Source organism: Protopterus annectens, chromosome 13.part0 (genome assembly GCF_019279795.1).
Source record: "Protopterus annectens isolate FY-2018-M chromosome 13.part0, PAN1.0, whole genome shotgun sequence".
NCBI lineage: Eukaryota > Metazoa > Chordata > Ceratodontiformes > Protopteridae > Protopterus > Protopterus annectens.
Window position 1 is genome coordinate 777034957 of NC_056747.1, and position 14933 is coordinate 777049889.

The 14933-nt window shown below is 39.1% G+C and overlaps 1 protein-coding gene across 7 annotated transcripts in view; it reads left to right on the forward strand.

The window, feature by feature from the left end:
* The window catches only part of ABR (ABR activator of RhoGEF and GTPase), a 2680879-nt gene that overhangs the window by 2613771 nt on the left and 52175 nt on the right, over positions 1-14933 (forward strand). For all 7 annotated transcript variants that reach the window (XM_044054480.1, XM_044054482.1, XM_044054481.1 and 4 more), the window contains 2 exons: positions 4921-5060; positions 6512-6646. In XM_044054480.1, coding sequence (XP_043910415.1) covers positions 4921-5060; positions 6512-6646 — 275 coding nt within the window. The remainder of the gene's footprint in view (positions 1-4920; positions 5061-6511; positions 6647-14933) is intronic.

Sequence of the window (14933 nt, forward strand, 5' to 3'; positions counted from 1 at the left end):
GGATCCACACATATCTACTGACCTCACAAGATTCAAATGTAGTGAAAGTTTAGAAACATGAGGAGAATAAATTTAAGATGACGTCTCTGCTTAATTTAGCGGACGCATATCGATGTCAAGCAGGAATGGAAATCAAACCAGAAGTGGATAAAAACCAGGCAGCAACTGAATGTGCTAAAAAACAAAAGAAAGTCTATAAGGTGAAAGACCAGATGAGAAGACCAGAAATGTGGAAAAAACATAAATATTGTTGCAGGTATAGAAAACGTCTGGAAGAGCCTCATGTTGATCTAGAACAAATGCAGGAATGGTTAAGGAGAGGCAAATTCACATCAAGAAATGAAAGGTTAATATTGGCAGCCCAAGTTAGTGGGCTATGTACACACTGGTTTACAAAGTCCATTGAGCATGTGGGAGAAACAGACATATGTTGGTTTTGTAAAACCGAATTGGAAACAGTCACACACCTTGCTGCTGGTTGCAACGCACTAATGGCAGAGGGATTGTATACTGAAAGGCATAATAATGTGGCGAGACTGTTACACTGGAGATTGTGCAAACATTATGATATCGAAGTGGCTGGAAAACACTGGAAACATGAACCACAAAAAATCATAGAAAATGATGACGTTTATATCACATGGGATCACCCAATACCAACAGTTCAAAAGATAGATGCTAGAAAACCGGATATAGTGATCCAAGAAAAGAAGACAAAAGTAGCATTGATCATTGAAATCGCCACACCTAGTGACTACAGTGTCTTGCGTACAGAGAGACACAAAGTCATAAAATACCTTTATCTGCAGGCAGAAACAAGAGCCATGTAGAAGAAAGATACCCAGACAGTTCCAGTAGTAGTAGGAACAACTGGCCTTATAAAAAAGAATTTATAGTCATATTTAGATATGTTACCAATTCATGTAACACTGTACGAATTGCAGAAGGAGTCATTACTGGGCACATTGCGGGTGCTGAGAAGAGCACTTTTGGCTGACATCAAAAAGTGAAACAATACTAATTTCATGAACTTTAATTATACTTTGACTTAGGAATGGGATCCATTTCCTTCGTGGTATTAGAAACCCAAAAGACTTGGAGAAATTAAAAAAAGACAAATCAGAGTTTCTTGACTAGGCTGCTAAGCAATGAACTACACACATGCCTTAGATGTGGGATACTTGGATATTCACAAGATACATGACACTATAATAACAAAAACTGATTGCACATATACGGCAGCCTTGAAGGAAGGCTATGGGTTAGCAGCAAGGGTTAAGGTTTTGCTACACAGAAGAACATTAGAGAGTTATAATATATGGAGTCTGCTCAGATGAATAAATGGTTTCCAGTTGTATACTAGCGTGGTTAGTGCTGGGCAGATCATTTTCTCTTACTTACATTCTGGATGGCTTTGAAGAGAACTTACAACTTTTTGTTGGTGACACAAAATATACAACAAAGCTGATGCACAGTAATTTGTACCAAGATTACAGGAATGGTGCAAAACGTAGCATCTTAAATTTGGTACTTATATTGTAACATTGTCCATATGGAAGTAATGACCTGTGGAAAGAGTACAGATGTAGAAAGGTTGCTCTTACCAGATGAGATGAAGGAAAGCATTCATTGTCATAGAAGGCATGCAGAGTATTGGCATGCATAGGAATAGGCAGCTTTATGAGACTTTATGTATAATGCTGTGTGCAGAGATTTGGACTACCTTATACTGCTGTGTGCGGAGGGTTGGGGTCCCTTACCAGTGCATAGCTAGGATAGAGCCAGTACAGAAAAGGCAAGAAAGCAGTACATAGTTCAAAAGAACGATGTGGACAGTCTTGAAGAAAGGAGATTAGAGTATCGTGTAAACATTAGACTGCCTCAAGGAAATCCACATAGTTTGGGCAGATTCACTTTCAAAAAGAGAGCATTATAAGAAAAGGAGGACACCGTGAAAATAGGATGTTGCATGCTTAGGGAAGATGAGCAAATGTATGTTCATGAAAAAGGTGCTGGATTATTGGAATGGCTTTTTCTGAAAAGGGGTTAACATAAAAAATGACATAGTTCAAGATTACAGTTAAACAGATGTAAACAAGTAATTCTTGTTTTGCTTGAGACAGAAGAAATGAGGTGTTGCCTAAGCAGGATATATAACTTGTCTAAAAGGTAGGGAAGTGGGACAAGCAGCCTTTAAATGCCATCAGAAGCTTTTTTTATATGATACTAGATGCAGTAATTTGATTGGTGACAAGTAAAAGGGATCAGCATGAAGAGAGGACAGAGGAGAAGTGGGAGGACAGAAAATTGTAGTTTATGGAGAAGGTTGAGGGGTTTGAAGCATTGTTACAGTGAATGTCATTGTAACTGATGCAGACTGCAGGTCTGAGGTGTAGAGTTCCAATCACAGGGGCTACGTGCAACATTTCTGGATCACAAAAGATGAGGTAGACCACAGGTCTTCTTTTCCTGGCATGTGTGTATGTTCATATGCTCATTCCCAGTCCTCATGTCGTTTTCTACCTGAGGGGACCCTCATGTCTGTGTTAGAGGTAGGGGGTTACCCAGATCTAGCATATTACAAAGCACAAGGGATAATCCATTGTATTTTGAAACAGAGAAGAAATTAAACATTAGATGTTGACCCAGAATGCAGGACAGAAGGGAGAGGGCTATATTAAAGATCAAAGCAGACACTTAATTGTCATTAGTTTAAGTGAAAATATTGCTAAATTTAATAGTTGTGCACAAAGCACTATACATTTCTCAATAACTGCTTGTTGTCTTAATAGTAGTAAATAAGAGAACAACACGCACTTATCTCATTAAGAATAACTTAGCTCTTTTTTGTTTTTTAAAATTTATGGGCACCAGTTTGTTGGTATTCAGTGTTACAGCATTGATTTACCTTGTAAGCTACCACATGCAGTGACACCATAAAACTGATTGCAGTGAACTGATCTTTTTTTTAAGTCGCACTAAACTACAGCATCACTTGGCAGTGTAAAACTGAATCCACCATGCAGTAAATATTTTTCTTATCTATACTAAGAAGACTAAAGTATTACTGTTTTTATTTCTGTTACTTGTATCAACCACATATCTTTAGTGGGGTGGGAGGTTGGCATAATGGTTAAGGTGTTTGCCTTACATCCACAAGGTGCAGGGTTTGATTCTCATATGGGGTAATTGGCTAGGTTTTAAAATGGTCCACAAGGGCAGTTAGCCCAGTACTAAACTATGAATCTAATACTGTGCTCCAGTTTCAATACAGTCTGTTAGACACTAGCAGATGCTTGTTAGCATAGCTTTAGGAGTTAGGACTCTACAGAACTAAAGGTAAAAAGCTCTGTGGGCCTTCATATTTACCACTAACTAGGCTGTTAGAAGATGTTGAGCGCAATTTAGTCTGCAGAAACAGGCTACCTGTTAGCGGAGGTACTACATCTTTTATTTCTGATGTTTACATGGTATACGTTTTATCATCAAGCAATTTTTTTTTCATTTTTCTGAGTATGTATTCCTATTTCTGCACATAAGTCTTTTTAACACTAGTACATTTTTCACATACCTCTCAACTATACAGATTTTCGCAAAATGCCCAGATTTTTGCCTCATATTTTGGTCATTTTTTTTCATAAAATTGTGTTTTTCTGGCAAGTTAGTGTCACATCATTAAAGACTGAAGTTAGAAAATAATGACAGACATTTGAGTTTCAGACTTCACACCCTTCAGAAATTTCATGCTAATGCAAAACCTGTTTGTTATTCTATCAACTTTCTAAGTTTGTAAGAGCAACATTTAAAAACTGTCCCTATTTTGGGGCCTTCGTCCCACTTTTATTAATGCTGTTGTCCAGATTTCATGCTCTAAAAGGTTGAGAGGTATGATTTTTCATTCCCATGAAAGACTGACCAAGAAAGCTAAATTTGATAGAGGACTTTAAACAGACTGGAAGTAGTAACACAATAGGCCTGCTGCAGTCATTTTAATTGCATACAATCACATCTGTTTTTCCTTTTTTTCTTATGTCATCTATGTAGGAATGTCAGAGTAATTTATGTTGGGAACTGTATTTGAATTTGGAATAGATGGTGGTTTGTTAGTATGTAATTCACCAAAGTTTTTTTAGCAGTTCAGAACTGCAACTGCTGTCCTTTTCAACTCTAATCTAAAATGTGTTTTTCCACCCAAGTAATTTGTTTTTTTATTCAAGTTAGACTGTTGCAAGAAAAGAGGTACAGTGAGACTTGAAGTGAGCTCTCAACAGTTGCATTTTTGTCAGAAATCATGTTTAAATCCGTGAAAGAAAACTTGCATTAAATCACGTTAACATGAGTAGTTAAACATTTGGGGTCATAAAGTGCTCGGAAAAGTCTGGTCTGAAAATAATGCAGTACAATATACAGTGTCTGCTCTGCGCTGTGTCAATGTAGGTAACACTGATCTAGTATTTTGCACCAGATGCTACATCTCCTCTTACTGCAAACAAAATGCTTTTTAAAATGCTGTAATTTGTGTGTAAAAGCAGGACAGTTGTTTCTTGACAGTGCATCAGCTGACATCATGCTGACCACGGATATCAGTGGTTCTTTAGAGGTTGCAGTCGTTCCAAGAAAAGAAAAGTATCATGAGTACAGCGAGATTTTAAGTAAGGGTGTGTTATAAAGGTAGATGCATCTAATTTTGTTTCCACAGATCTTTAGAGATGTGTAATCAAGGAATGTAATTTACCGGAGGCAGAGAAAATGAACACTAGGATAAACTAGGACTGTTTTTTTATATGTTTCATTTTCTCAGACAAGTTTACAAATGAGAAATAAATTGGAAACTTGCAGGAGCTAATACAAACTATTACATTTTGTTGTCTTGATGCAATTATTCAGTAATATGTTAAAAGAAATTTCCATTCTCTACAGGAGGGAGCGCTCCAAGGTGCCTTACATTGTCCGTCAGTGTGTTGAGGAAGTGGAGAAACGAGGCATAGATGAGATTGGGATCTACAGGATCTCTGGAGTTGCCACTGACATCCAAGCCCTGAAAGCCGCCTTTGATGCAAGTGAGTGCTGTTGCCCAGGGCCCTTTATTGTCAGTGTTAAGTGAGAAGAAGCGTATGTGGTGGAGCAGAGTGCTACAGAAAACATGGTATGCAGTAAGCTGAAGTGTGATTGTGTTAGCATGTCGTGTCTGTGCTGACATTGTGTGCAGTATCTGGGCACAAACCTATGGGTACAAAAACAGCCAAACTAGTCAGGTTAGCCAGTGCCCACTGGTGGGCCACTGCACTGGAACTTTACATGATCTGCTGTAGTTCTTCTGTGTCTTGTTTACCTAGGTAGCCCAGTGTAGCTCACTGTTGTGTAGGCACCTCTGTTATGGTGTTTATGTGCCACTGAGTTTGTCATACCTCTGCGAAACTTAGCAGTAATTGTTGGACTGCTGCAAAGAGTCCTCATTTTTTTCCCTCCTACTTTCCGCTCTGTGCCTCCCTTTAAAAGGATTACCCCATACTAAAAATGCTTGACAGTGTGAGGATGATGAAGATATTGGATCATCAACAGCATAGTAATCCAGTTTCAAGTGTTCAGGGTTAGCTCTACAACCAGCTGAGGAAAGCATACACTGAATATTTGATTTGGCTGTTTTACTATCTTCTACTTCTGACAGCTGGGTCTGTCTGATGTCAGATGCTGGTTTACAAGGTTGCCATGCAAATTATTTTGCTTGATTGTTCTTTTTTTCTTAATTATTTTCCCAGAGAACTGTATACAATTAGCGTTAGACTTCACGGTTTATATTCCTCTAAGGACATTGCATTCGGCCCTTTACCATTTCTGTCACTACCAGTATTGATCAGTGCCTTACCTTTGTGGTATCCCCATCCTACTTCAGTCTCATTTACGCATGTATAGACTGAAAAATAACATTGGATCCATTGTCTATTAGGTGAAACTTGTGGCTTAAGCCCCATCCAGGCTAGTTACTCTGGTATTGACGCTGGGAAAATGTTGGGGTATCCTTTGTCTTGGCCTTTTTTGTGTGTTTGCTTTTAATTTCTCCAGCCATGGCCATGTGTTTAGTGGTGCAGGTTATATTTATGTTTTTGACTAACTTCCCCTCTGTACTTACTTCATGTATCCACTATTCCAGAAGCTTCCTAGTACATCACCCCACTCTCACTGGTGTTGTGGCCATAAATTCAAAAAAGCTGGTTATGAGCCACCTGATTCTTCAGCAAATGCACAAGTAGCCTGGGTGCATTACTGAACCTGGATCAACAGTATTACAATCAGGTGCATTACCTCTGTTCATGTGCCAGGAAAACTTTCACGTAATGCCGAAACCTATTATGTGATCATACTTGTGCAGCTTTTTAGTTTATTTCTTAAGTTAAAGAATGCTTGAGGCCTGGTTAGGCTTAGACTGTAATATGAAACAGAAGGTTAAAAATATGTAATCTAGTATGAAGATTCACTGCTGATGAGTAATTGCTCTTTTCTTAATCATTAGATACCAAAGATATTCTGGTAATGTTGAGTGACATGGACATCAATGCCATTGCAGGAACATTGAAGCTCTACTTCCGTGAACTACCGGAACCTCTTCTCACAGATCGCTGGTACCGTGCATTCATGGAGGGCATAGGTAAGGAGACAGTGGTAACACAGGCTATTCTCTGTACAAGGCAGATGTAGAAGATGAACTGGTTATAGTGGAGCAGTGGATGAAAAGAAGCATATCTGGTAGCTTAACTGCTGTAGAGTACAGTAAAAAATAAAGCATCATGCACCATTGCATTTGCAGAGCACTATAAATCATAAAGCATCATGCACCATTGCATTTGCAGAGCACTATAAATCATAAAGCATTATGCACCGTTGCATTTGTAGTGCACTATAAAAGATAAAGCATCATACACCATTGCATTTACAGAACACACTAAAACATAAAGCATCATACATTGCTGCATTTGAAGAGCACTATAAAACATAAAGCATCATACACCGTTGCATTTGTAGCACACTATAAAACATAAAGCATCATACACCTTTGCATTTGTAGAGCACTATAAAACATAAAGCATCATACACCATTGCATTTGCAGAGCACTGTAAAACATAAAGCATCATACACCTTTGCATTTGTAGAGCACTATAAAACATAAAGCATCATACACCGTTGCATTTGCAGAGCACTGTAAAACATAAAGCATGATACACCATTGCATTTGGAGTGCACTGTAAAACATAAAGCATCATACACTGTTGCATTTGTAGAGCACTATAAAACATAAAGCATCATATACCGTTGCATTTGCAGAGCACTGTAAAACATAAAGCATGATACACCATTGCATTTGGAGTGCACTGTAAAACATAAAGCATCATACACTGTTGCATTTGTAGTGCACTATAAAACACAAAGCATCATACACTGTTGCATTTGTAGAGCACTATAAAACAGTAAAGCATCATGCACCACTGCATTTGTAGTGCACTATAAAACATAAATCATCATGCAACGTTGCATTTGTAGTGCACTATAAAACATCATACACCGTTGCATTTGCAGAGCACTGTAAAACATAACGCATCATATACCTTTGCATTTGTAGAGCACTATAAAACATAAAGCATCATACACCGTTGCATTTACAGAGCACTGTAAAACATAAAGCATGATACACCATTGCATTTGGAGTGCACTGTAAAACATAAAGCATCGTACACTGTTGCATTTGTAGCGCACTATAAAACACAAAGCATCATACACCGTTGCATTTGCAGAGCACTGTAAAACATAAAGCATGATACACCATTGCATTTGGAGTGCACTGTAAAACATAAAGCATCGTACACTGTTGCATTTGTAGCGCACTATAAAACACAAAGCATCATACACTGTTGCATTTGTAGAGCACTATAAAACATAAATCATCATGCAACGTTGCATTTGTAGTGCACTATAAAACATCATACACTGTTGCATTTGTAGAGCACTATAAAACATAAAGCATCATACAGTGCACACTTTCATTTGTAGCAGTATGGGAGTAACTAGTAACATTCGACTAAAATTTACAGTACGATCAGGAATAACTACGGCGGGCGGAAGTGGGGATAAAAGCAGCATATATAGAGTTAAACAAAGTCCAGTTTTCTTCATATACAGTATCCCTTTCTGTCATAATAATCTCCATCATTCTTACCCTATAATTCTGAAACACAGCTAAGTGATTTATACAGATTTTAACTGTCACTTTCCCCAGATAATGTGAGACATGGCCCAAAAGAATTAAAATCTTGAGTTATTGTGTAACCCAGCTTTGATTACGGACTTTGGTTGCATGGTCTAAACCCAGGAATACTGTCTTCATTCACTTTAAGAAATAAATTGACTCATTGGAAACTGCTTTTGGGCATTTCCTTGCTCACATATTCATTAAGTGCAGATTTAAAAGCACATCTTTAAAGTTTCCATTTGCCAGGATAAATGTATACATATGGACAGTTCAGATTAGCCATGTGAGGTCAGTCATTCTGCTAGAGAAGTACAGTAATTTATTTTGATGCTGATCATACTGCATGTTTTCAGATGCAGTAAGGCTAACTTTGGGCTCCATATTGAAATATTAAGACTTGCAATGCCGAGTCCAAACAAACTTAAAAAAAAAAGACTGAAATACAGAAGAACAGTGGATATTGTTATGCAGGGGACAAGCTCCACTGCAACTCCCAATGTGGGGATAAGTCCCCCCTCCCCTGAACTTGCATATACCAACTCTAAGTTCACCATACCTTGGAAAAAGGGAATGCTTTGAGAAATGGCAACCTTGGACTTGGTATATGCAAGTCTGGATCTCCAGCTATTAATTCTTCACATTTTAGGACTCAGCAATGTTAAACTTGAGACTTAAAATGGTTACTTTATTTTTCAGCTCCATCATTTTACAAGTTCAGCATTGCTTGTGTTGACCGAGAAATAATTGTTATACTACTTTCCTTTTCTGGTTGTCTGGTTGAATTTTTTTTGTTAGGATGGAGTAACTTTGAAAATTAATCCTAAGCTTCTTCTGACAGTAGTCTCTGAATTCAGTCTGAAAATATCCATTCAACAGACATTGTATTTTTCAGGCAATTCTAACCTTGAAGAGGTCATTCTGAATTAGTCAGATAACAAAAAAAGGTCTTCATCATACTTTATTAACTGTTAACAGAACTACAAATTTCAGGAAGCGAAAACAGTATTTTTTTTTCCTTTGTCAAGAACAGAAAGGAAACATCTTGCTAACAGACTACAGCATATGGGTAAAGTATCAGTAGAAGGTCATGCTGTTCCTTTGGAAAGAAATTGTCAGGGTTTGGTAAAACACATTCTACTAAGCACAGTTGTCACTTGTGATGCTCAGTTTCAGAGGGGGTTCTGCAGAGGATGTCTGCAATACTGCTACCTGATATAGTGGCCGTACTTTAGTCAAGTATCATCACCTGGATGGAGTATCTAAGTCTAGGCTAAGGTTTGCTAAGGCACTTTTTAGTGGTCTTCTGTTGCTAATTTCTCCACTTCCCATTTGTATAATCCCACTGCTCTGCATGCATGCATATGTGAAATCCTTTCTAATTTGCAGTCCATGGAAGACAGACAAGTTATATAAGCACTTGACTCTTTTGTGTATCTTGTTTGTCATGTTGCCTGCCAACTGTTAGCCCTTGTTTACCTCACCTTATCTATTTATTCTTTATGAGCAAGAGTTAGGGTAGGGGCCATCATACAGGTAGCCATCAGGGATTTTTGTTAAGTTCCAATCCCTACCCCCTGGATGGGGGGTCATGTAACTCGCATAATCTCAAGAGGCACAATGCCTTCTCAATTTGATTACATACTTCTGTGTACCTGCTATGAAGGCTACCATGATATGGTGGCACTGTGAGCTGACCATATGGCCCAGTCTGAATTTTGCATTTACTGCCCTTTCTGTGAGGGAACATGGCAGTTTTGCCACCTGCTGTGCCCCTGTCCCAGGATAGGCATGCCTGTCTTCTCACATCAGCTTCACTGGTCACCCAGGCCACTAACCAAGTCTGTCACTTAGGTTGTAGATAGAGCTTTATCCCTGTATGCCACTGTAGCTGGATTAGACTATTAATTTAGCCATATAGCATCATGGAGTGGATTCGGAAGGGGCTGAGGGCCCCATCTTCCTCCTCTTACGGATGATTTCATGCTTTTTAATCATATATGGATTCTCGTTCCTTTTTCTGTGGATTGATTATCAGGAACTGCAGGGGGAAGGTCTACTTCTTATTTGTGAGAGTTGATGTCACAGATAGTAATGCCATTCCTAGAGTAGAAAGTGGACCCAAAGAACTTGGACATTTTGCCAAGAGTACCCTCTGATTGTATAAAGAGTGAATATGGGAAAATTGTGGTACATGCTGTGTTCCTTATTTTTCAGACATTTCTCCCCGGGCCTCCACTGAAAACAGGATCTGTGGAACCTAGTCGGACTTTCCTGGTCAACAAATGTTAAATAAAAATAAATAAAAAATAAAAATTGTCATCCTGGAGAACAGCTCTCCCATCCACAGTAACCTGCGGGAAATTATGAACTAACTGTAAATAAGTAATTTTAGGAGATGTTGGTGGCTAACTACAGAAAGGAGCATGGTGGTCTGGTGTTTGGCAGGAATATTCTTTCTTCTAAACACCTGAGAAGTTTTCAAAGGCTTCCTACATGTGTTCGACATATGGTTTGTCAAGTACTAACTCTCCAGTTCTATTTCTGTGAGTCTTCATTTCATCAATGGTTTTTCCTCTTTGCTCTTTTGCTCTGAATGTACATGAACTGTGAGAGTGCATTTTTTTGTGTACTGTTTCACCTTGCTAGGTTATTTCTCCTTTCCTCACATTGTTGGACCGTGGAGTATATGTATATTTAAGTAATGGGGTATGGAGGGGGTAAAATGTGGGTGCAGGGACCTTTCTTTCCTGCAGAAAAATATATATATATTTAAATGTTATTTTCAAGGAGATGTTGCTTGATCAGTTCTAATCAGATGGTTTGCATTTGGAGTGGGGAGGTTCTGTTAATTGTTCATTGTGGAATAATTTTAAAATATTTAGGAAAAGAAGGACAAGGACTGTACTTACCCTATGCAGCTGAAATGTCCTTACCTCTCTTCTGGAGACCCAAACTGATCTCCTTGTTTACAACAGAAAAAACACACACCTAACTGCATTCAGCATTCCCTAAGATAGCCTGATGCTGTTCCTCATAGAATGTAAAGAACATGAGCTTTGCTGCCACGCAGAAGCAGGTGATAACAGTTCTTGCTGTCAGTGTCAGTTGCATCAAAATCTGCTATGTGAAATCCTCTAGATGCTGAACTGTAAAGGCTATCCCCTACAGCAACTCATTCATACGAGTCAAGCACTGAAGACAGCATTCTTTGGCTTGCTCATACACAGAAGTCTGGGAATGAGACATCCAGGGCAGTGTTGTTGACTGCCTGTAAACTCATCATGGCAGAGTACAGATTCTTTTTTTGGATTTGTTCCTATCATTGGACTCTGTCTATAGGGGAAGGCTAATCAAAAGCTGGGGTTCAGAGATCTATACTAAACAGAGGAAAAGTCCAAGAATCTGCATTCTGAAATACATATTGAGAAGGGAAGTCCATCTGGTGAGTGGTCTGCTTTCCTAGGCATGGAAGAACCTGACTAGGGTTGTTTCCAAGAAGCAAATATGGCATCTACATAATCATACAACTGCACTATATTCCAACTATCTGCAAATGCATCTTGCAACTTTTCTGTGTCTTTTCATCACTTTTAATTGTACTTTGCTATTTGCTATATTTTATCATCTGAGCCCGGGTCATGACTAAAAAAAAAGGTCAGTAGACCAGTTCACCAAGCTAGTTATCAAATAACAAACAAGTAAATAAATAAATCTCTAGTGAGAGGCATTGAGTAAGAAATGATGCAGGACTGCCACTTTTCCTGTTGAAGACGTACACTGATACATCTAGGGGGGAAACAAGTGACAAACAGCCACTCCAAGGTAAACTTCATGAACCTGGGAACTTCTCCAAAGGAGGACTTCTGAGGAAGAGAATTTGGTCAGGAGCAAAACTCTTTCTACTGTGTCTCAACACACCTCGTCACTGCCAAGAAATCAGAAGCAGAGAGAGAGAGAGAGAGACACTGTCACGTCTTGCTGCCACACGTGGACCAACTCTTGTTGCCACACATGGACCAACTCTTGTTCCCCTCTTGCACTGGAGTAGAAATGTAAGAGAAGCCTCACACGTGACCAACACCTAGTGCAATCTCTTGTGCTGGAGGAGGCAAAAGTTGTTGACAATCAGTCTTGGGGCCTTGCCCTGGTTTCAAAGTTAACTGCAGAATCATTCTCTCGCACATCAGTTCAACCATATTCCATCTTGAGAATAGTATGCTGCCCTAATCAAGTTTGGGGTTGAGAGCCCAAAGATAGAAGGGGACCTGTAGAACCATTTCAGTAAGGCATAATAGCAGTCTTTTGTTATATGGCAGCAAGTGATAACCCTTTTGCTAATGGAGCAGATGACACTGCAGCTGCAGTGGACTTAAGAGTCAGGCCTGGACTTAGAATTTGCTTTTGGATTCACTGCCATCGGAATCTACTGTCATTAGAAAATCCTTGTATCAAGCCAGACTGATTACCATGGGTCTTAGTCAAGGGAAGTTATTGTCTCTCTGTAATCCACCCTCATCAGACTAATAATAGACTGCAATGCCCCTTTCAGTATGTACCTGTGCAAACATATGACTCCACTTAAAATACTGCAGTGTTTCCTGTCAAAGCCTAGGGCATGTCTCCCACATGCTGCATAAGTCCCCTTAAAGCAGTTTCTTTCTCTTCTCTTTCTTATCTTTTGAGGGAGGACCCTTGCCTCTCCTACAAAACCTTGAAGGATCCAGTACTATGTGACCAGCTATACATTCAGAAAGTAAAGAACCATAAACACTTGTGCAAAGGAACTAAACTGCCACTACAGCATAAACAAGACCTGCTGGTGAGCTAGATGTCATTCTCAACTAATCCCTGTTTTGTAGAATAGGCTTCACTTAAATGTAAAACAAAGTAGCTCCCTGAACCTCTTCTAATGCATCCTGAATGAATGGATGGGAAACCACAAACTCATCCCTGGTCTGGCCCCTCCAACCCTCATAGAAAGGTGAAGAAATGTGGTTGTTTGCATATTGACAAAATGGAATCCTGCGACCAGGCTGCAGATGATGTGCTTGATCAACAGCCCAGTCTGAAGCTATGAACATCTTGGGGGGTGGGGGGGTTACTGAAGGTAGTCAATTCCCAAGGTCAGTGTTCTCACTGTTGTAGAGAATGACAGCCATTTCTCCTCCTCCTCCTGGTCACAGGCAGGACACTGGATGGTGGGGTCTTCTTTCTTAATAGCATGCACATCTCAGGATAAGGAGAGGGGATAACTGTCTATTGTTGCAGAGCTGTGAATGATGATATTACTGGTGAAGGAACAGACGCAGCGTGTCTGCTGTGGACTTTGGTATTAGGCTTTAACTCTGAGTACACCAGCCTCTTGTCTCTTTTGTTGCTTTCTGGGCTCTGTGGAAAAATCTTCTGACTTGTCTTGTTTGTGTTAACCTTCTGCTAAGTCCTGAGCATTTCCCAAAGCCTTAGGTTTCTTTTGTTGATGCCAATGTATCATGGGGCCAAAACTATACAAATGGTGACAGTTATCACTGCCATAATCTTACCCCGAGCAAGAAAAAAAGACAACATCTGTAGTGGCCTCAATTCCTTATCGAATTGACCATATGTGCACTTGGAAGACCCTTGACTGTTAGGCATGTTACAAGGAAGTTTCCCAATTAAGTATCACAAGAGGAGAGCCAGACTGTCCAAATGTTTAGAAAGTAGTTATTTGGGGATAGTTATCACAGCAGTAGATCTTTGAGAGAGAGAGAGAGATGCATTTGTGCAGTATGTCATAAAGTTTGGTTCTATTCCAGGCTTAGAGGATTGTCTATACAGCAATGAGAGCAAACCAAAAAGTTCTGTTTTTTTTTTTTTTTTTTGGACAAAAAATACAATATCTTCTATGACCTCAGAACTTGTCAGAAATGTAGGATGCATGGCTAGGCTTAAAAAGGCCTTTGTGGTCATTAGCCTAGTAAACACCTATGAAGAGAGAAGAGTTGCGTGAGACTACATAATTTAAAGTAGATGTTTAAAGGGGACTATTTGTTTACTAAGTCATAACTTATGAGTTTTTCTCATCTTCTGTTTTATCGGTTCATTTGAATAATTGTTTAAAGTGTCTTCCATTTTTTTTCCAGCCTTTTGCTATTTGAGCTGATATACTCCTTCAATGTTTCATTTATTTTAATCAGCTCTGGGCCCTTTTGATTTATTTTTTTCCTTTTAATTTCTGGAAGCCATCTCTTGTACCAAAACTGGAACTTGGACTACGTTTTGTTGAACAGCTGCAGGATTTTTCACTCAGTGTTTTATCTTCACCTTTTCTAGTTGATTTTCTTTCAGGCTGTCCAAGTTTCTTCTTTACTGGCATCCAGGCAGTGTACTTATTGGCCAGTAACTGAATTTTACTAAAGCTGGCGGAATTATTAGTCCTTATCTCTTAGTTTCTTTATTCACACTGGGAGAGCTGAAATTCAGCTGTTGATCAGTGTGCAGCCATCTTGGAATTCCCAGTTTTTCCTCCTCATCTGGAAAATTAGTCCCAGTGATTATTGCTTCAGAAGATGAATAAGTCCAGATGTTATAACTTCAGGTTCAGTAGACAGTCTTTGAAAAAGATCTGTGGAATCTAGGGATGTGTAACCCATGCCTCTGACACACAAATATCATATGCAGGCTAAAAGTGGTTTTCATACTGGAACATGG